Source organism: Heliconius melpomene, chromosome 1, assembly GCF_056956725.1.
Source record: "Heliconius melpomene rosina isolate 202511_hmr_F chromosome 1, ASM5695672v1, whole genome shotgun sequence".
NCBI lineage: Eukaryota > Metazoa > Arthropoda > Insecta > Lepidoptera > Nymphalidae > Heliconius > Heliconius melpomene.
Genome location: NC_140389.1, coordinates 5,357,591 through 5,378,174, shown reverse-complemented (window position 1 = coordinate 5,378,174; position 20,584 = coordinate 5,357,591). Strand labels below are relative to the sequence as shown.

General features: G+C 31.8%; 1 protein-coding gene across 2 annotated transcripts in view; it reads left to right on the top strand.

The window, feature by feature from the left end:
• Positions 1-43: 43 nt before the first annotated feature.
• The window catches only part of Ehbp1 (Eps15 homology domain containing protein-binding protein 1), a 28,627-nt gene continuing 8,086 nt past the window's right edge, over positions 44-20,584 (top strand). The window contains exons 1-19 of one of the 2 annotated variants that reach the window (XM_085191628.1): positions 44-263; positions 9,402-9,514; positions 11,460-11,555; positions 11,795-11,906; positions 12,621-12,802; positions 12,947-13,064; positions 13,301-13,822; positions 14,082-14,215; positions 14,505-14,640; positions 14,716-14,782; positions 15,133-15,247; positions 15,609-15,810; positions 16,193-16,307; positions 16,704-16,819; positions 17,485-17,625; positions 18,501-18,583; positions 18,988-19,073; positions 19,411-19,509; positions 20,185-20,267. In XM_085191628.1, the coding sequence (XP_085047754.1) occupies positions 9,411-9,514; positions 11,460-11,555; positions 11,795-11,906; positions 12,621-12,802; positions 12,947-13,064; positions 13,301-13,822; positions 14,082-14,215; positions 14,505-14,640; positions 14,716-14,782; positions 15,133-15,247; positions 15,609-15,810; positions 16,193-16,307; positions 16,704-16,819; positions 17,485-17,625; positions 18,501-18,583; positions 18,988-19,073; positions 19,411-19,509; positions 20,185-20,267 (2,511 nt within the window). In that variant the 5' untranslated portion in view covers positions 44-263; positions 9,402-9,410. The remainder of the gene's footprint in view (positions 264-9,401; positions 9,515-11,459; positions 11,556-11,794; positions 11,907-12,620; positions 12,803-12,946; positions 13,065-13,300; positions 13,823-14,081; positions 14,216-14,504; positions 14,641-14,715; positions 14,783-15,132; positions 15,248-15,608; positions 15,811-16,192; positions 16,308-16,703; positions 16,820-17,484; positions 17,626-18,500; positions 18,584-18,987; positions 19,074-19,410; positions 19,510-20,184; positions 20,268-20,584) is intronic. The other variant, XM_085191638.1, reaches the window with a different exon arrangement.

Below are 20,584 nucleotides of genomic sequence, written 5' to 3'. Positions count from 1 at the left end.
TAATATGTACGTAATAATAAATTTTCAATGTGGCAGCACAATTTAATGAAATGTCAAAAATGGTCTGATATTCGCTTTTCGCTGCAGTGTTTGATAAATTTACGTAAAAAGAAATCGCTTCTAAAGTGTACTTCGTGACTGTGTGTGACAACATAAATATATTGTGACCTTACGATAGTTTTGTGTTAAGTGATAACAGAGTTGTTTGTTAAATCAAGAAATGACCTCTATAATTTGATGACATCTCTTCGAATTTTCGCTTTGTGAGTATTCTAAGTTATCGTGGTGGTCCATGTCAAGGTTGGGCGGTGTTTATTCATTATTAATTAATGGAGCGGTGAGGTTTTCGACCAGGAAACGATGATATCACAGACAGTTCTTTGATCTTTAAATTACACTATGGTAAAAATATCTGCATATTGCCGTATAGGGCTTCGTTAGTGTTATTTTTAGCTCGTAAACTACGTAAATGTTAAAAGTGTATTTGCTTTACGTGTGTTTACAAGGAAACTTTATAGAGTATAGTGGCTTGCTTAACAAACAAGCCTATATTGGTCTTAGTATTGATTGTTGGTTCCTTCCAAGGTTTTAGCATGCACCTTCAGTTTACAAGACATATATTTCTTAAGTTACATGCCTTTTGAAATAATTAATTTTAAAAATATTTTTGGGAATAACTTTATAGTGGTTTGTTAAATTTTAAAATAATATATTAATATTATGATTGTTTACTTTATTTATTAAAATAAAGTAAGCAATCTTAAATTCAAATGGGTTAAGATTAATTTCACACAATTTCTACAAAATAAGAAATTGAGTCAGTTTACAGTTTTAACTCTGCTTTTCATGAACTATATACACTGTTTTCTTTGGAATGCCAAAAGTCCTTCATTATAAATAAAAATAACAGGAAATAAATAATTATGTTATATTTTTACCACAAAGGTCAAAACATTTTATATTCTATATCAAGTGTGATGTTATGAATTATCCTTAAATTGTAATTGTAATATAAAATTAAAGATAAAATAAATAAATTATACATTTTAATTAAAGTGTCATTCCACATTAAGAAATTAAAAATATATATTAAGAAAAAATATAAATTTTAAAATATTCAATTAATACCATACTCTCTTCCTCAATGATCTTGAAAATCTTTGTGTAGAGTACATTTGTAGAAATCATCCAACAGAGAAGAAAACAACCCAAATAAGATATAAGCACACATATAAGAGTTATAATGAAGCTTAATTAGATTGTTTATGGCTTAGTAATCAGAGTGCTTGAACAGTAAACACCAAATGTGTGTTTGAATCCCACTAAAATCAAATTTTCAAATGATTTTTAAATATTATATAGGTAAGTAGTGTAACATTAAAATAAAATCTACGCGTACAAGTTCCACCCTACAATGTGTTGAATTTGGGCAAATTGGGGAATGGAATGTTTTGACACTAAGCCCTCCATGTTTACTATGCTATATGTGGCATACGGTGCAATGCTAAAAAACTCTGTAGTATCAACAATTCATACAGCTTACTTGTTATTTTTTTACTTAATGTCGGAAGTATTTTATACTATGACTCAGAACTAACCTCATATGACCTCTAAGTTTTTATTTAAATTTGTTTTTATGCATGTATAATATATATGCCATTTTGCTCTATCTTGTAACAATACCTTGAAATCTTAGTAAAAGATGATCTGTACATGCTGTATGTGAATGTTCTTTTTGAGTGCTAAAATTCTACACTATTTAAAGTGTAGTAATAATTAAATTATATAATAATGAAGTCTACTTCAAATATTAAATATTAAAAGGCAAATATCCTGTTGATAGAATGTTGAACAAATACAAACACATGAGCATCTTGTAAGGAGATGGAGATAATTTATTCTCTCAAGTGGGGATTGAACCCTCACATCCACTATGCAGTGGAACTGTTTCTGACCTGGGGCCTGATAATGGGATCTAATATGATTTTTTTTTTACATTAAAGAATATATTTTATTATTAGTTAAACAAAACATAGAATTGAAAGTCTTATCCTTATTTAATCTCAAAATTAAAACATAATGAATCATTTTGTGTAAACATAAAAATATATCTTGTCATCATATGAGTCTCATTTTCTCTTATTAAAATGTTTGAACCAAACATTCACTTTGACTTTATAATATTGGTAAAGATTATTTCCATTTCCTGGTGTAAGGTGCTGTGTAAGTGAAAGAAAATCCAATGTATTGCATTGGTTAATGTCTCTAAATTTAGGAAAGACAAAAACAGACAATGCTACAATAATTATTCCAATAAACTTTCCTTTATAACCTGTCTCAAGTACTTCAAAAGACAAGTGATGATACAAAATCATCTTACCACATCTAATTTCATATTTTAAATGTTAAATTGATTGAAATGCAGCTTTGTATGCTTCTAAATAAAGTTCAAATTAAATTAACACATTTAGTATGAAGTCATCAGGATGGTAAGAACTAAGAATGTTTCAAGTGGGTGTAGGAATGCAGTTGAGGTAAAAACTTAGCTATGAATTATAATATTTGATTATATGACCTGTTTTGGCCCTTTAATATTTAAATTAGAAATTACTATAAAACAATATGAAGTATTTCTTGATAATTATAACAAACTAATTGAGGTAAAGATAATGATAGAAATGTATATTTTTAAATTTTGATAGTATGATATGGGAAGGAAATATCTAATCTAATTTCTAGCTTCACACTGTTTAAGAGGGTAATCAGAGAAAACAGAGTGCCAAACCCTACAAGAAGGAAATTTACAGTTAAACAACACCATTTGACCATCACAGTTGTTGTGGTTCCATTCCCATTTGAAGCAGTAAATTATTTTTATTTCCCTGCTCGGGTCAGACTAGGTGCGGTGTTAAGTTCCCTGACCTCAACATGATAACAAACCCATAACAAATATGGCTAGAAGAGAGACCTTTGAGAGATGGTGCGTCTTTGCACTATATTCTTTCTGCTTACCAGGCTGTATGAAGAATATAGTGTTCCTTTAATTATCTCATTTAAAATTAACAATATAATATAATTATGTAGTTTATCAAATGAGATTTTGATGCATACTTGGTCTTTATGTAAACAGGATAAATAAACCTAACCTTGCTCACATATTTATAATAATAAATATTATTATCAATATTCAATATACTGTATGTGCATGCATGATGTCATGTAAAAAATATAATTTTATTGATTATTCTTTATGCAATACTTTAGAAAATTTAATATTTTTATGTATAACTTAATTCTTTTTCATGTACACCGCATGGCAAAATGCGACATTTTATTTTGCCACTGCCAATGTGTAATGTATCGAATCCGGGAAGAAAACAGAGAAAGGGTTTAAAAAAATCTTCCTTAGAAAAAACATGCTCATGTTTTAAAAAAATCTTCCTTAGAAAAAAATGCTCATGTTTCAGAATTAGACATAAAAAAAAACTTAAAAGCATTTGACTACAATTAGATAACATTCATCAAGCATTTACTAAAATGAAAAATATATTTAAGATTATTTTATAAAAGTTAATTACTTTTAGATCATTTAAGTAAATTTAAAATTTTGATGGCTATATAACTAATTTAATATTTAATATTAGTAAAATCCATAAAATTCCCCATATCATGATACAGGAGATGAGTAAAACTGTTTTACGTTATCAGTTAGCTTCCGTCGCGGAAGCGAGGACAGTGCGCCGGCGCATGTGTAACATCCATAAATAACATTATAACTATCAATTTCATTTAAGTTGTTTATATTTTTTGCATATAAAAATATTTTAATGCAAATAAAGTAAGTGCGTTACATTAAATTATTTTATATCTATTATATATTTTTTTAAATATGCATTTTTGGTAACAAAATCCATGTATCTACGGCATAGATTCCAGAACATATCTGTGTAAATGCGTGAAGAACCACGTCCTCGCACCGTTCGGATGTTTCTATTAGCCTGGCTATATAGTAAAATATAAGATAGCCTGGAGTTCAACGTTTCGCTATTTCTCCAAAATAAACTGATATCTCAGTATATTCATGATAATCTATGAATAAAGAATATTATATATAAATAATCACTTTGTATATCACTAATTTACATTATACTAGTCGTCTTGTTTAGAAGTCGTGTCGTGAACTTAAGAAATAAAATGACAAATCACGTTGTGTCAGTCACTAAGTTAGGGAACAGTTTTATGTATTTTTAAGTTCACCCAATGTCTCCACAATTTGATGGGAGTGTTTCTATGGGAGTGGAGTGTCTTAACACTAGGTTTTAGGTTCAGTCTGCCTATCCTGCTATGTGCGGGAAACAGCGTGAGATTTAAATAATAATAGTAATATTCAATTAGTGCATATGTATATAAAGTTGTCGTATAGGTCGATCCATAGTACGTTCCGTTGCTATCGTCCAAAAGTGTAACTGTTAATCCATTATCGAGGCCGTATATTATATGTTAATACATTATATTTGCATTTACCTTTATTACGAGCCATGAGCCATGAGGTGATGCGTGTTCGTTGAACTTTTAATATCACTATTTTAATTTATCCGCCAGGCGTGCCGCTGAGGCACAAAGTGTCACCGTAAACGCGACTGGTTGTGGGTTCGATTCCTACTCGAGGAAATGAATTATTTGTTTAAATTTATATTTTCATTTCTTCGCTCTGGTGTCGAGGGGTGTGATGCCTGGGGAATGGAGTGTCTTAAAACTAGGCTCCCTTTATCTACGCTGCTGTATTCGGATTATTTAAATTATTAAGGCCCGTATTTGTAAACTGCTCTCAATGCCGTTTTCTTTCATAAATTATAATCTATAAATGCTTCGTGGCGTAGTGCCTCAAGTGATAGTGACCCTGTCTACAATCTAATAAATTTAAAAGCTTCAAATTAAAAAATGTTACATTTTCAGGTCTTTCAATGCTGGTTGGCGAAAACGCTAATACATTTTATTCAAGTACTTCTCTATTTGGCAGTATTTTCACGATACCTAGAGGTGACATCTATGACGTGCGGTGAATTAAATATGCTTTGAAAATAAAACTTTTACTAATAGTAAGAAAAGTTTCACAAATAAAACCGCAAAGAGAAGCCATTGAATTATACATAATTATATCAAAGGCCTTTATTGTGTGCAACAGTGAATGGTTGCACTTCTTTAAAAAGCAATTTAAATATGTCAACGTATGTCGAAAGCTTATTGCAAAGCTTAATTAATTTAAATACGTAATTAATTTAAAATTTGAACGTCTCTAAGAAACCGTCCAAGCGTTTCTCTGTCCACTAAGCCATACGTTCTAGTTCTCTTTTCTCAGTCTAATCTACATTTTAAAATTGGCATTGTATCATTGTCTTACATGTCTTTCCAAGATCACGCATAGTTATTAGAAACTAGTGTTATGTAAAAACATTAATTTCATAACATAATAATTATGGTGTGAAATGAGATAACTATAATATTATAATCTTTACTTTTATACGGAATATTATACAGCTGAAGTGTTTTCTTGCTTAACGCGCTAATCCCAGGAACTAAGGGTTTCTTTTTTAAGAACTCGTATCGTGTTGGATAGTCCAGCACATTAGGAAGGCTGTAGGCTATATTTCGTTAATAATTTTGATGTAAATTTTATGCACTTAGAATATAATTCTTAGGTATTACTTATTCCTATTTCACCGCAGGGGAAAAGTCGTAGATAAAAGCTAGTAATATTACAAGAATAGAAGATTTTTATAAAATATTCTTTTGAGGACATGAAAATACGATTTTTTTATAACTTTTCCGCATAAATCACATCCGTTATTCACGCGGCGTCCAACGGAAGACGTCCGGGTCGTTAAAAAACCTATAACTTTGAATATGCACTAACTTTACTAGTTAGTTTAACTGCGTTAACTTTTGTGTGTGTACTACGGTCTACGCTACTATGAGAAACATGTCAATTCTTAAATTTACTCTTTATTATTATCATTCAAATGAAATAAAAATATTCTAACGAGTGAGATTCGAACCTTCAACCGTCGGAAAACGAAAACTAGAGTGACTTGTCACCACAATCTCTTTCGCTTTGATAAAATTGGATATGCAGTAAACAATTTACGATATTCATCAACTAATTTGCTGATCGTAGCACAATGGCACAGTATCTGATGCGACGGTTGTGAGTTCGATTCTTATGTGATAGAGCTCGCGTTGAGTCGTAACTCTTAACACAAAAAAATACATTATGCAATTTCTATGAAACAATAGGAAATTAAAATGGATAGCCTTTGTATCTAAAGATATAGAGATAAATATTTCTATTCAGTGAAATGCTTTTGAATCCAGAAGCCTTTTAGTTTTTACTTGAGTATTTCTAAAGAGCGATCTTGAATCAACCTTTTTTGTTGCTTTTTAAGATACTAAAAACTTACTACTGGCTTTCTTGGCAGGTTGTCTTGTTTTGGCATAAGAAAACGTTAGTTTTTTAATATTATTTTGAATAAGCTTTTTCTGTACTTGGATTTGTAGGTTTTAATCTCTTAGAAAAGAAATTGTCAAGGAAATACCTATATAAAAAGATTTCTACTTCCGTACAAAAGATAAAACCATTTCCACTCAACCTTTCACCATTCTATCCTCAGTGTCTCGAAAAAAGAAATCTTAAGTTATTAACACTATATTTCCCTTTGTCTAACCTGCCGACCTTTGTCTGACGTGCAGGATGTAGTGTGACTATAAAAATATATGATGATTTGATTTAAAACCTATTAAACGAAATCAAATAAAAACTATATGTGACTATCTTAGTCACTCATGTTCTTCTATAATATTACAAAGTCACGAGAAACTGGAAGTTTTTTTAGAACATAATTGATACAGCGTTAATAGCTGGCCGTGACCGTGTAGTGTCAGTATTTAGCGCCGCGCTTACCTCAAGGGGCTGTTGACCTGAAAAGTAAATAAAATTGTACTACAAATGAAATGAGTGCTTTTTAAATAGTTTTTCATACTATTTTTTGTATATAGTTTTTGTTTAAAGTAAAAAAAGGTAAAACCAAGTCATTCTATAAAAACTGTCAAAACATCGCAACTATTTTTTTGTCTTTGTCATACATTGCTATTACCTTGAGATATCAAAGATAGTATTTTTATATGTAACGAGTTATACTGGCAACTTTTGTGAACTATAAAACGTAGTTTCGTTTTTAATTTTGAAAAATCCCTTCCTAGTACCCTACATTCCCCAAGGACTGCATGTCCAATTTCAGCTTTCCGTGATGCGTCGTTTTATCTGGGGGATGCCTGCCTGTCGGTCTCGCTGAGTAATTGAAGAGTTTAATTTAAAGTATGTATTTGTGTTTAATGATAGTGAATTTTTTTATTTATTTTTTTTTATTTTAGAAACTACATCCACGGGCGCATAGTTGCCCGTGCCTTTTTTTATTTTATGAAAGTTCTTTTAATGTGGCGTACTTAATTTTGGGACAATTTAAACTGTACTTATATCTAGAGCTTATACTAGTGGGGTTGGATGAGACCCCTACCGACAATTTTTTTAATTTTTTTTTATTATTATTATTATTTTTTTTTTTTTTACATATATTATTATAGTATTTTGTATAATTATTATAGTCTTTTGTATAATTATTATGTATATAGGTGTGGAATTTTAGATTTGGCCTGGCTTATGCAGAACGCCTTCTTATGATAGTTGATTTGATGCCGTTACTATTAGATATGGTGGTCGAAGTTGTCGTTGCTCAGTGGCACTGTGTGAAACTGTAAACACTATGGTTGTGGGTTTAATGGGGTATCACTATATTTAATTTTTCTCTTATTAATTTATTATATAATTTATAGTATATAAATAATTATATATAAATTTTCTTCGTCTTAGTACTTGGGTCCTCTGCGTACCCTGCTATGCTAGAAAAAACATGCGTTGCAGCTGCTGCAGCTGTTAATAAAGCTAATCGATATAGATTTTTCCACGAGTGTGAATTGAACCTTCTCATTCTACCAAATACGTGGTGTCAAAAAATATATATAAATAATATATAATTCGATAGAAATAACATAACTATCTTAGTTCACTCATTGGGTGTGGTTCCAACCCCTGCCCCCATAGATTATCACAAAAAGCCGCCCTTAATAGTTTAGTTATGGTTTCCATTGTATTGAGTATTGATTCTGTTTATTTGGACTTGATAAATTTAGACGCCGGTAAGATTAGACGAACCAAGTACATGTAAAGTCCGTTAAGTGCTGTATGCTATTGACCTTTTAGTTTATTGTTTTCTTTGTTTTATAGTGTATTTTCTTGATTAATTAGTATGTTTATTTTTTGTATATAGCAGAGTAGACAGATAGAATTTAGTGTTAAGACACTCTGTTCCCTACTTTCTGCACAATTAGAGACTGTGTGTTGAGCGGCGGAACTTAACGCCGCGTTTTGTTTTTTTCCTCTTACCAGAGTCAACGGAAGTCAGTCTGTATGTCAACGGGAAGTACAATTTATAAAAGTTAACAAACTCAAGGGACTGTAAACCTTAATATTAGATAAAGATATCTATTAGTTTCAGCTTGATACTTCAACGCGATCTCGAGATAAACTTGGATGATGATAGTTTTAACAGACGGCCAGACGAATCCCATAAGGCTTCTGTTTTTTCCATTTCAAATACGGAACCCTAAAAATCACTGTGGCGTATTTCCTAACGTCTGTAAATCATGAAAACAGGACGAGAGTTGAGTGCTACATAGTTAACTTACGAGTATATGTATGTCTGTATCCTCCCCTTGCTCATAAAACTAACAGTATTTACACTTGTGTGAAAAGATAAGGTGCAAAATGCTGTCACCAAATATGCAATGATTGTGAAAGTGCATAGAAATTGCGTTTAGTGTGTGTCATTATGTTTGCTGCTCTTTTTTAGATAAAATTTAAAAAGATAAAAATATAAAAGACATGTCTCTTAGAATACAACAGTTATGAGTTTGAATCTGGAGAAATTATTATATTCCAAGTGACTGAACGTCCTCCAGAATTCGGCAGAAAGTGGTTAACAGAGTGTCTTAACACTAGGTTCCCTCTGCCTAACCTGCTGCGTGCGGGATACAGCGTGAAGCTGTTTTTTTTTTTTACTGAACGTGTCGTGTGTGAAATGTAACTTTTAGTTTCGATATAAGGCCTAGTATCTTAAAGGCTGGCAATGCACCTGTAGCTCCTCTGGTGTTGCACGTGACCAGGTGACCAGAACGCTCGTTTGCCTTGAAATCTTAAAAGTTCGCAAAGATAAATTATCTTTGTCAACTTCATTAAAAAAAAGCTTGAAATAAATTACAAATATTAAATTTCTTTATTCATTTTCCAGTGAACAGCAATGGCGTCGGTGTGGAAACGCCTGCAGCGCGTCAACAAGCGCGCCGCAAAGTTTCAGTACACTGCGTCCTACCATCGCATTGACGTCGACCTAACGCCCAAATGGTAATGTCTTATTATTACTTAGTGCTATAATATACTAGATAGTTTAAAGATAGCTTAGATTTTAGTGTTTGGCCTGTCTAGATTCTAGGTTATCTTAGAATTTTACTAGTACTTACTAGTAGTATTTAATTACAAAGGCAAAGGATTTGGCTTTGGTCATTGTGAACCATTTACGTACGTTTATATAAATAAAAAATATGGTTCTTAGGAGTGATTAGACAAAACGCGACGTTAAGTTTCGCCACCCAACAGAATGTCTCCAAAATGAACAAAATGTATTGAATAAAACTATTTTTAAAAAAGTCCATTTTTGGACAGTAGAGATTGATTTTATACCTTCGATTGGACCAAACGCTATAAAGTATAGTAGGATCGATCCCGACGCTATAAATAAGCTCTACGTGCGGAACTTCGACACTGTCGCGGCTATTTACTACCTTTTGTTTTTTGGAAAAAAACCTAGTTTTTTGTTGATACGTATTTTTACGTTAGTGTAGAAGAAAGCAGAGAAAGTCTTATGTAAAATCTCTCCGCTCTACTTTCTGATCAAATTTGAAATACTGCGTGTTTAGTGATATCTGGCAAGTGTTAACAAACATAATAATTTGCCCACTCACAGTAGAAATATCTGAATTATAATTTATATTTCCATCGGGGTGCAGTATGACAACATTTAACTATAAACGCAACGGTTGCGGGTTTGATCCCCAATCGGAGAAATAAATTATTTATTTATTTTTATTTCCCCTAATAAACCGTACCGTATGTATGATAAAAGTTGAGTTCCACCACTCACACACAATTTCGAATTTGGGCGGAAAGAGGAGAACAGAAGAGACAAACATATTTTTATTTAAATGAGGAATAGCGTAAAGCTGATACAGTACCAGTAGTAGTATATATATTTTTCTTTTTGATTGAGTATTTGAACCCACTTCCATCGTCTACTTATCTACCATTGTATCACTATAGTGTAAATTACATTAATAAACACAACAAGTATTATTTATAGACAATAAATCATAACTGTCATTGACATACATAAATTAATTATTATAATAGATTCCATAGTAGTCGCACTAATCGCGTTAAATATTATTAGCATTCATTTTATATTGAAATTTATGTTATTTAACGATTTTATCGATAATTCTTTTATTAGAAGGTAGTGGGTTAGTTTCTCTGTTTTGTTTTGAGCTTCACGCTCTATCACGTATTTGGCAGGATAGGTAGAGAAAAGTTTCTGCTTGCCGTCCAAATTCAAGGCAATGCGTGTTGCGTAGTACACGATGTGTACTGTTACCTGAAATAGAAAGAAGAGAAAATAATTAATTCCCCTGAGTAGGAATCGAACTCACAACCATCGCGTTTACAGTGAGAGTCTTACTCTTATTTCTTTTACATAACCTGCGTTTTGCGGAACTCAACGCCGTGCTTTTAAGTAGACTGGACAAATTATTCATGTTTTCTATATAATTGGCAATTACGATGAGAAATTTACACCTAACACTACTGCAGGTACCTAGTCGTAAGTGACATTAATTTTCGTTTAGGAGAATAGTGCGAATAAATCTAACCCCTAAACCTACCTTGGGACTCTTAATGAAGAATTACTATGTCTAGACATGCTGATTATAACATTTATTGTATTGCTTGTATTTATTTAACGATTTCATTTGTTTATTCTTTATTTTGTATGACAATAATTAAAATATAGAAAATTCTTTTATTTTTATATTAATAAAGTCGTCGTGGCCCAGGTGTACAAAGGTGTCACTGTAACGCGACGGTTGTGGGTTCGATCCCCAAATCGAGGAAATGAAATATTTATATTTTCATTTCTTCATTTTGGTTAGGAGGCAAAGCGCGGCTTTAAGTTCCGTCACTCAACATGCAATGCATAAACTAATAATATCCCTTAAGACTGAAATTTCCCTTATTTCAGGAAACCAAACAAGTTAAGCATAGTATGGACTCGACGGTCGCGACGCGTCGTCACAGAGCCCCTCGAGTGGGAGCCGTCCCTCAAGGACCCTTTGAAGTGAGTTGACTTGAATATTTTATATTAGCTGTTTTTTTTGTATGGGATATGTTTTTTAAAATGCAATTCGATTTTACAGTGATAGTGCATAAAATGTGCACTATCACTGTAAAATCAAAATTTGTATTGCGGGAAATTTTGTATTACGGTAATATTATAAAAAATGAACTCTAATAAACGAATATTTAACAAAAATACTTACCTATATGTACTAAAACCCCATTTCCTCTTTTTTGCAGAGGTTCCGTTATATTCAACGTGCCGGAAAACCAAACGGTAGCGGTGACGCTATTCCGCAACCCTCGCACCAACGAGCTCGAGGACAAGGATTGGACCTTCGTTTTGGAGGACGTAAGTTATCCTTATGACGTCAGATATTGTCATATCTTCTTACTAATGTTCTTACTAATAGTATAAATGTAAATAATTGTGAGGATGAATGTTTGTTCCCCTTACATGTAAAAACGAACTAACTTCTCAAACCTTGCGTATATGAGAAATTTTTAACTAGTCTAGTCAACTCAGATCAAAAGATATATTAGGGTTTTGAAACAGTACAATAACTAATTTTTTTTTTCATTATGTCAATTTTCTATTTGACCGACAACTTTTTAACCTACTATTTAATTACCACAGCACTTAATTACTACCTATGTATATTAATCTAGCTTCCCTAGTGCCAATTTGAACATTTTAAATGAAACATAAATATAATTACCGATTATACTCGTATATCCGTGTAAAATGCCACTTGAGGTTAAGTTTGATTGATTTTTTTAATGTACTACCTGTTATATCGTTGTTTTGAACATTTTTTTTAATAAAACACAAAATTATAATCGATTACATGTCTGCATAAACTACTAAGGTCAAGTTAAATTATTGTTTTGCGTTTTTGCTTGTTAATAAACTATATTATATATAGAAGAATCGTGGTTGGCTCGTATATCTATTTGGTGATTCACTAGGTCTCGTATTCATTCTTTGATTTGAAAGTGCTTGTAAAAGCTTAATTGAATAGTACCTATTATGATTTCGATCTATACATACAAAAACACAATACAGGTCTCCTACACGGGTAAACGCCGTAAGCTAGCGTCATGCAGCGTTAACCTACGTCGGCACGCGTCGCTGGCGCCCGCACAGCGCGCGCTGCAGCTGCAGCTGGAGCCCACCTCGCGCAAGCTGCGCGGCGCCAAGCTGCAGCTCACTCTACACTGCGTGCTGCTGAGGGAGGGGCAGGCTACGTGAGTTGTATTACCTTTTTAAAATGTTATTACACACTTGGAAAAGAACAATTGTTTTTTTAGATAAGGATAAATGTAAAAACAAAAAATCCATTAATTTCCCATACATTTTGGATCTTACCTTTATTTGTTTATAATTAATAGGGATGAAGACATGCAGTCTTTAGCCTCCTTATTATCTGTCAACAATAACTCCGACATAGCAGTATTAGAGGACCTCGATGAAGATGACTACACGTTGTCCGATAGTTCGACGCGACAGGTCAGTCGATCTGAAATAGGACATATATTATGAAATATTTATTATTTATATGATATATCTAAATTGCATCTTAGTTATTAAAAAATATCGAATAACTGAAAGCAAAATGATAAATAAAAGTCTTAATAATATTTTAATTACTTAAACTACTTAAGTAGAATTTATCGCAATATTATATTTTAAATTGATTGATACTACGGTTATTAAATGTAAACTTAGCAACAATTCCATTCCAGATGTTAGATCTCAGACAGCAAATGGAAGAGATGACACAAAGTCTCACAAACAGTGACATAGCGGCCACTCCAAATAGTGTACAAAGTCTCAATTTTGATAACTCGCAAACCCCCACAGCCCCTATGACCCCTGAGTCCACAACTCCTACAACTCCTACAAATGCAATCAAAAATATAGAGAATGATCTAAAAATCAACGATTTGACCATAACTTCAAGAACAAGACCGGAATATTTGACAAATTTGACGAAATTAGCAATGAAATCCGAAACCCCGAAGTTTACATCGACTCCGAAGATTGTTCCAGAAAAAGTAGAAGATAAAGTTGATAATTTGAAAGGAGTAATATTCAAGCCAAAGACTATTGCTAAAAGGAACCTTAAGCCCTTAGAATTAAAGACTAATTTAAATAATATAAGTTTGGACACAAATGATAATGAAAAGGAGGATAATGATAAGACGCCAGTAGCTGATGTGGAAAAGTTACTGCCAGTGAAACCTTTGGATAAGGATAAGACACCGGTAAGTCCTTTTTTACTATTTTTTTAATTTGTGCAGAATTATTTAAGTATAACTTAAGGTAAGCTGTTCCCTGAACGCGAAATTTAGGTTATTTATTCTTTTCAATTATATATTACATGATTTTTTTTATTTTATTTTCTTCAAGTATTACCTATAACTTGTTTTCATGGAAATTAAATGAATGGCTCGAAGAACCAACTATATTGAATAGTTGGTTCTTCGAGCCATTCATTAAATATGTTTTTTTCTGCTTAACAAGGTACAAGATCTCCTAGAATGGTGTAGTATGGTGACAGCGGAGTACCCTTCGTGTAGAGTTACAGATCTTTCGTCTAGTTTTCGTTCTGGTTTGGCCTTTTGTGCTATAATTCATCACTATCGACCTGATCTTATGTACGTATATTTTATAAAAAAATTTTATTTACGCTATTTGTACATATTTTAAATGGAACTTTTAAACGCATATTTAGGGTTATACATTTTTAAAAACCATATGTTTCGAACACTTTACAACATTTACAACTTGCGGAAAAACAGAGTATGTTAACAATAGATTCTATTTGCTTATCCATTATAAGTGGGATACATCATGAAGCTACAAAGATAAAATATTTCTAAAACTTTTTTAGTCCCTTTTTACAATATTCAGGGGTAATTGTGTATATTTTCTCCCATTTCCCAGTGATTTCTCCGGCCTACAAGCGGAAGCACACGAGTGTAACGTGCGCACAGCGCTAGAGGCGAGCGCTCGTCTCGGCATCGCGCAAGTGTTGACCGCGGCCGACGTTTGTAGGGTCGCTGTACCGGATAAACTTGCTGTGAGTAAAAATATAAACTATATATTTCATTTCAATTTCATAAAATATTAATAAAATATTGTTATATATTTTCAGATAATGACATACTTATTTCAACTGAGAGCGTACTTCACTGGTAATGAACTTCAAGTGGAACAACTCGGTAATTGATAATTATAATAACTATTAATAACATATTGATTTATTGACAAATTATTATTAATTATTTAATATAATTAATAAGGCAGTATTTGATGTCACGTTGTGGGTTAGATTTTAATTCGGTGGAGTGATTGTATTTAAATAGTTCTAATTTCCTAACTAGCAGACCAAGCCCGGCATTCACTCATTATCTTAATAACTAGGCGGTTAGCTTTGATAACACACTGTGTTAGTACTAGATTCCCCCTTCTTACTCCGTTCTACGCGAGATATAGCAAGTTCGTCTTTTATATGACTTTAATTAATTGAAAGAGTCAAAATGATTATATTAATCATGTATTATATTCTCAGGAAACGACGAAACAGAGTCTTCTTACTTAGTAGGAAGACATGATACCGACGAATCATTACCCGCTGAACTGTTCAGTCGAGAAGTTAGTGCGCGACGATCGAGGAACCGACCGATGTTAGTATTTCTATACATGCTATGCTATATGATATTTTAAATTAAACTCATAAACCGGATTAAACGGCTAGCTTATCCCCAAATTCCAAGGCCTAAACAGACTCATGTCAATCTCAATGTAATATAAAATAGAAAGTAATACGTAAAATTTATAAAAAAATATCTTTAAAAATAATATAAAGTTGACCTTACAATGGAAAAAAACAAAAAATAAAACCATCCCACACATCCTCATATCACAAGGCTAAATAGCCTTACATCAAAATTATATATTTTAAAATAAATTCTGTACAATATTTTATTGGGTGGGGTATAACAAAAAATAGATAAACATCTTCAATCCTTTTTTAATTTCTCGCAGATCCCAAGGCTCAATAGATTCACGTCAGTCCCAAGAGAGATCTCAAGACAAATCTCAAGATAAATCCCCAGAAAAAGAAAAATCTCCACCAATAAGGGAAGTGAGAGATATGCTACTATCTTCAAAAAGCATTTTGGGTAAAATGTTATCACCAAAGGAGGAGAAACCGAGTGCTAAATGGTTTACTGATGTTAAGACTGAGGTATGTATTTTGAGTATTTTTTATATAACAAAAAGATGTTAAGACACTCCGTTTTCCTCTTTCTGATCATTTTCTGCCAGTGAGGCGAAACGAATATAATTTGAACAATCATTCTCTCAAGTGTTTCGAAACATTAAAATTGTACCTTTTTTAGTGTACAATAAATAAAGAGTATTTCACTTTATAAACAAGCAATAAAATTTTCAAGAAAACCAATATTCATAAAACAATGTTGAAAATGACATTAAATGAGTTTCAAGCTCTTACAAATGATGCATTGTAGTAGCGGAACTCTACGCCACTGGTCACCAGACCGTTAAGTTGCATTTTTTTTGTTGCATTAAAGAAGTAAAAATTAATTTGTGTTTTGTTCTTCTTGTAGCCAATCCCAGCTCGACCAGAGAAACTGATGACTCGCAAGGAACTGACTGATCCATTCGGATCTGATGATGAAGAAGAGCCTGCTAATAATATGAAAGAAATTGGAAATGGAGTTGGTTAGAATTAAACTTTTTTTTGTCTCTACAATTCTTTTTGGTTATAGTGCCGTTTGGTTATAGTGCAATATTTATATAAAAATCAACTTCACGCTGCATCCCGCACATAGCAGGGTAGGCAGAGGGAACCTAATGTTAAGACACTCTGTTCCCCACTTTCCGCCGAGTTCTGGAATCATTGCGTATGTGGTTAGATACAAAGCGAAGAAATGCGATTATAAATTTAAATATTTTTTTCATTTTCGCCAGTGGGGATCGAACCCACAACCACATATTTACATATTTTTTCAAATATTGCAGGAGATACAATAGAAGTTTGTAAATAATCTTTTCGTATATATCGACGTATTTAATTAGTTTTTTAAATTTTCTACTTGTATTTTTTTTTATTTACAGTAAAACCTGAACCAAAACCAGTTATTCAACCTGCTACCGCCGACCCCTTAAACGTCATAGACACAACAAATTCCAATGAGAAACAAAAAGCTGTTGAACTGCCAAAACCTACGCCGGTAAGTAAATAATTTATTTATATTAGTGTGGCTTTTGTTACGTTTTTTGTGGATTTTAGTTGTTTTTTTAGTTAATTAGTTTTTGAGTGATTTAGGAAAGTAAACGTACTAAATATTGTTTTCTTTAAATAGTTTTATAAAAAGTAATAATGCTCTAATGTTTACTGAATTATTTTTTTAAATTGTAGTTTGTGTCATAAGTCATTTATTCATTTACACAAACATGTACATACAGGCATATACATATACAACAACATACTTCCATATAAATTTACAGTTATAAACTTTTAATTATAATTTCACTTAAAAATGTCGAATTAAATATTAATTTCACTGTCTAATATAATTATAATAAATTTTCATAAAATTCTAATATATAAATAATTTCTTTCCATACGCTTCATATGTGTGTGCGCTTCGCTGTTTGGAATTAAAACAAATGGGCGCTTTAAACCAAAATGGCGTCGTTTAAACCAAAATGATTTCATAAACATGACATTTTCCATCAATATGGCCTCGTGAATCAAAATGGCATGCTTTAAAACAAAACGGGATCACAAACAAAATGCTGTCATAAAAAAATACGCTAAAAATAAAACGGCGTTATAATACAAAATGGTGTCAAAAAACAAAATGGTGTGCTTTTCCGCTTTATCAAACCTCAGCAATTATTGTCACGTCACGACGAATTAAAAGAGAGAGCGAGACAGCTGCTCGAAGCGACAAAACGCGAAGCGAAAGAAAAGGACAAAAAATGTGAAAACGATATAATGAACGGATTGAATGATATCGGAAGTCCTAAAAAGGTATTGTTTTGTGGTATTTTTGTGATTTTTTAATATATATTTTTTAATTGTTAATATTTACTTATTCCTCTTAGAAAAAAAAACTTATACAGGAACGGTATAAAAATTTCAACGTAGTGTTAAAATTCTTGTTAATCGGCTAAGCGCTCTTACTACTCAGCCATGCGTTCGCGTCATGCTACATCGAAATTCTTATACTTTTATTATTTTTGGTTATTGCTAAGTTTTTTTATAGTTATGTTTTTAGTGATTAGATGTTTTGTTTGTATATTTATGTTTTTATATTAGTTTTTTCTTAATACATACAGTGTGTTTTAAATGGATAATTCTGAAACGAGTCTCTGTAGATATAAAAATCAAAATGAACACTCAGAATAAACTTCACAAAATATAATTGGTGTTTGGTTACTTGAGGCGCAGGGCAACAAGCGTGCAACTGTAAACAAAATGGTTGTGGCGTCCACCTCCACTTAACTAGAAATGCCTCCAGAATTCGGCGAAGAGTGGGGAACAGAAGGGTCTTAATAGGAACGAAATATTTTAACACTAGGTTCCCAGGTTTCCTCTGCCTTCCTTATTATTGTCAGGATACTACATAAAGCTATAAAAAAATAGTTTTCGTGCCCAATAGGTCTACAATGAAGTGATGCAGGATTATTGATTCTTTACCAGACACTCTGTATGTATTAGCGCTTGTCACTTATTTTGTGATAGGTTTTGATATGTACAGTATATTATTTAGATCTCAAGTAAAGAACTGATTTCGTTACTTATTTTATAATTATAATAAAAGAAATCACGCTTATTTTATATATCTTCTTATATTTTATACACGGTTTGGTTAGTTTCTATAAACTATTTTTTTTCTTATGCAGGCAATAACTGAAGAAGAGAGACAAGCGATGTTAAGAGAAAGAGCGAGAAAGTTGATAGCAGATGCTAGAGCGGGCATCGTCAGGTAAACAATATTTTACATATATGTATATGGTTGTATAGCTTTCAATGAAATAGTTAATTAATATTATATATTTTTATTTTATAGTTTAGTATAGAAGAGAATGCTTGTCAATAGTTATTAGTAGCAGATGATTTGTTCATTGTAACCATGAAAATATACTCTAAAAATATTTAGTTAATTTGGAAAAGTTATATCATAATCACATTAGTCCGTTTCAAGATTATGTTAGTTTTAACTACTAATCAATTTGGGAGACAGACAGAATTATTAATTTTGTTAAAAAAATATTGACAATCAATGATTGAATTGATTGACAATAAATAATTAATGGTTTTATCTATCTGTATAGTTGCATAGATAAAAACTATATATAATATGCATTTGTATATTTTCTTTTCCGACAGTCCGACATCTCCATTGTCTCCATCTCGCACCAGAGGGACTTTAGAAATTATTAGTAAACAATCAGTTATGGAAGAATTTGCTGCAGGTAATAATAAATAGTAACTATCTAATAATAAAATCTATCTAATAATAATATCTAGTATAACTTTCTAATAATAAAATCCTACTTCTAGAACAAAGCAAACCAGGTGTGTGCTCGATAGCCATGACTTTCCCGTTCTCGCAAAGTAGGCCTTCGCGAGATATACGTAAATGATAAAAAGTACAATGTACATGCAATAATGTTTCGTTTACTTTTTAAGGAGAAATTATACTATAAACATTTTTTTTGTTATAAACCTGTTACTTTTATTATTTCATTAAATTCTTAATTTAAGAAAAATATTTATATTTCAATAATTTAATATTTCTTGTAATAACAGCAGGTGGCGTCGAGCAGTTAGAAGGTCTAATATCTAGACCTGAATCGATACCATCCAGTCCTGGTTCCAGGAAAAGTGCACCCAGCCCGGATAGATCAGGTCAGTTTAAGAGAAGTCATTTCTATAACTATATATAATTTTAATGATAGCAGATTCATGACTAATCGTTGTAGCACAAACATATAATGTACAGTAAGGTCAACAAGTCATGGCCCCCAAGAAGTTAACTGTAGCTGTTCATATTAGAATATTTCTTACTTTTGAAAATTTACTTCCGGAGTGTACAATGCGCACGAAATTTTAAGGCGGTCACGATTCGATGAATGTACTGTAAGAAGAAACAGATTTTTTAATTTATGAAACATAAAGTTTTCACTACCGTTTTATGCACAGTTTATATTGTTATAAAATAAAAATACATGTTTAAATGTTTTTTTAATTGGCTGATATCTTCGGGACTAACCTTGATCGCAAGTACAATTGGTTTCATTAAAACAATTAATATGATATAATATAGTCCGTAGTTTATCTAGATAGATACCAATACAAAAAGAACATTTCAATTCTAACCAATAGTTCCAGACATTAGCGCCCCAGAGATTAGCAACCAAATGATTTTTTTAGTTTTATAATATTCAGATGTTTGTTTATTTATAATGTTGATACGAGCTTATTGTATGTTTGTATTTTTTTTACCCATTTTGTTATGTCATTTGTGAATAAATATAATAACTTTATATTAATAAAACATATTTAACACTTGTATATGTTCAGAGGTGCACAGTGCAGAGAGCAGGTCGCGCAGTCGCAGTCCCGCCTCCCCGCACGCATTAGACAACCTGCTTGATGATGACCAGGTACCAAATATATAGTATATATAAATAATATATATAGTATATATAATGTGTATACATAGCCTTCCTCAGTAAATGGATAGTCCGTCAATTAGTGAGAGCAAAAAATATCAATAAGAACCAAAACTTTCGCTCTCACATCTTTGGAATTTTCATCTACTGTAGCTAACAAAGCGACGTTATTTAACTTAAACCTTAAACTTGCTTTAATTGGTTATAATTATAATAACACTTGATTGAACGTTTACAATTGAATATATACTTCACACCCATAAGATCAATGTACAATGGCGGCCTTATCGCTAAGAGCACTTACAAGC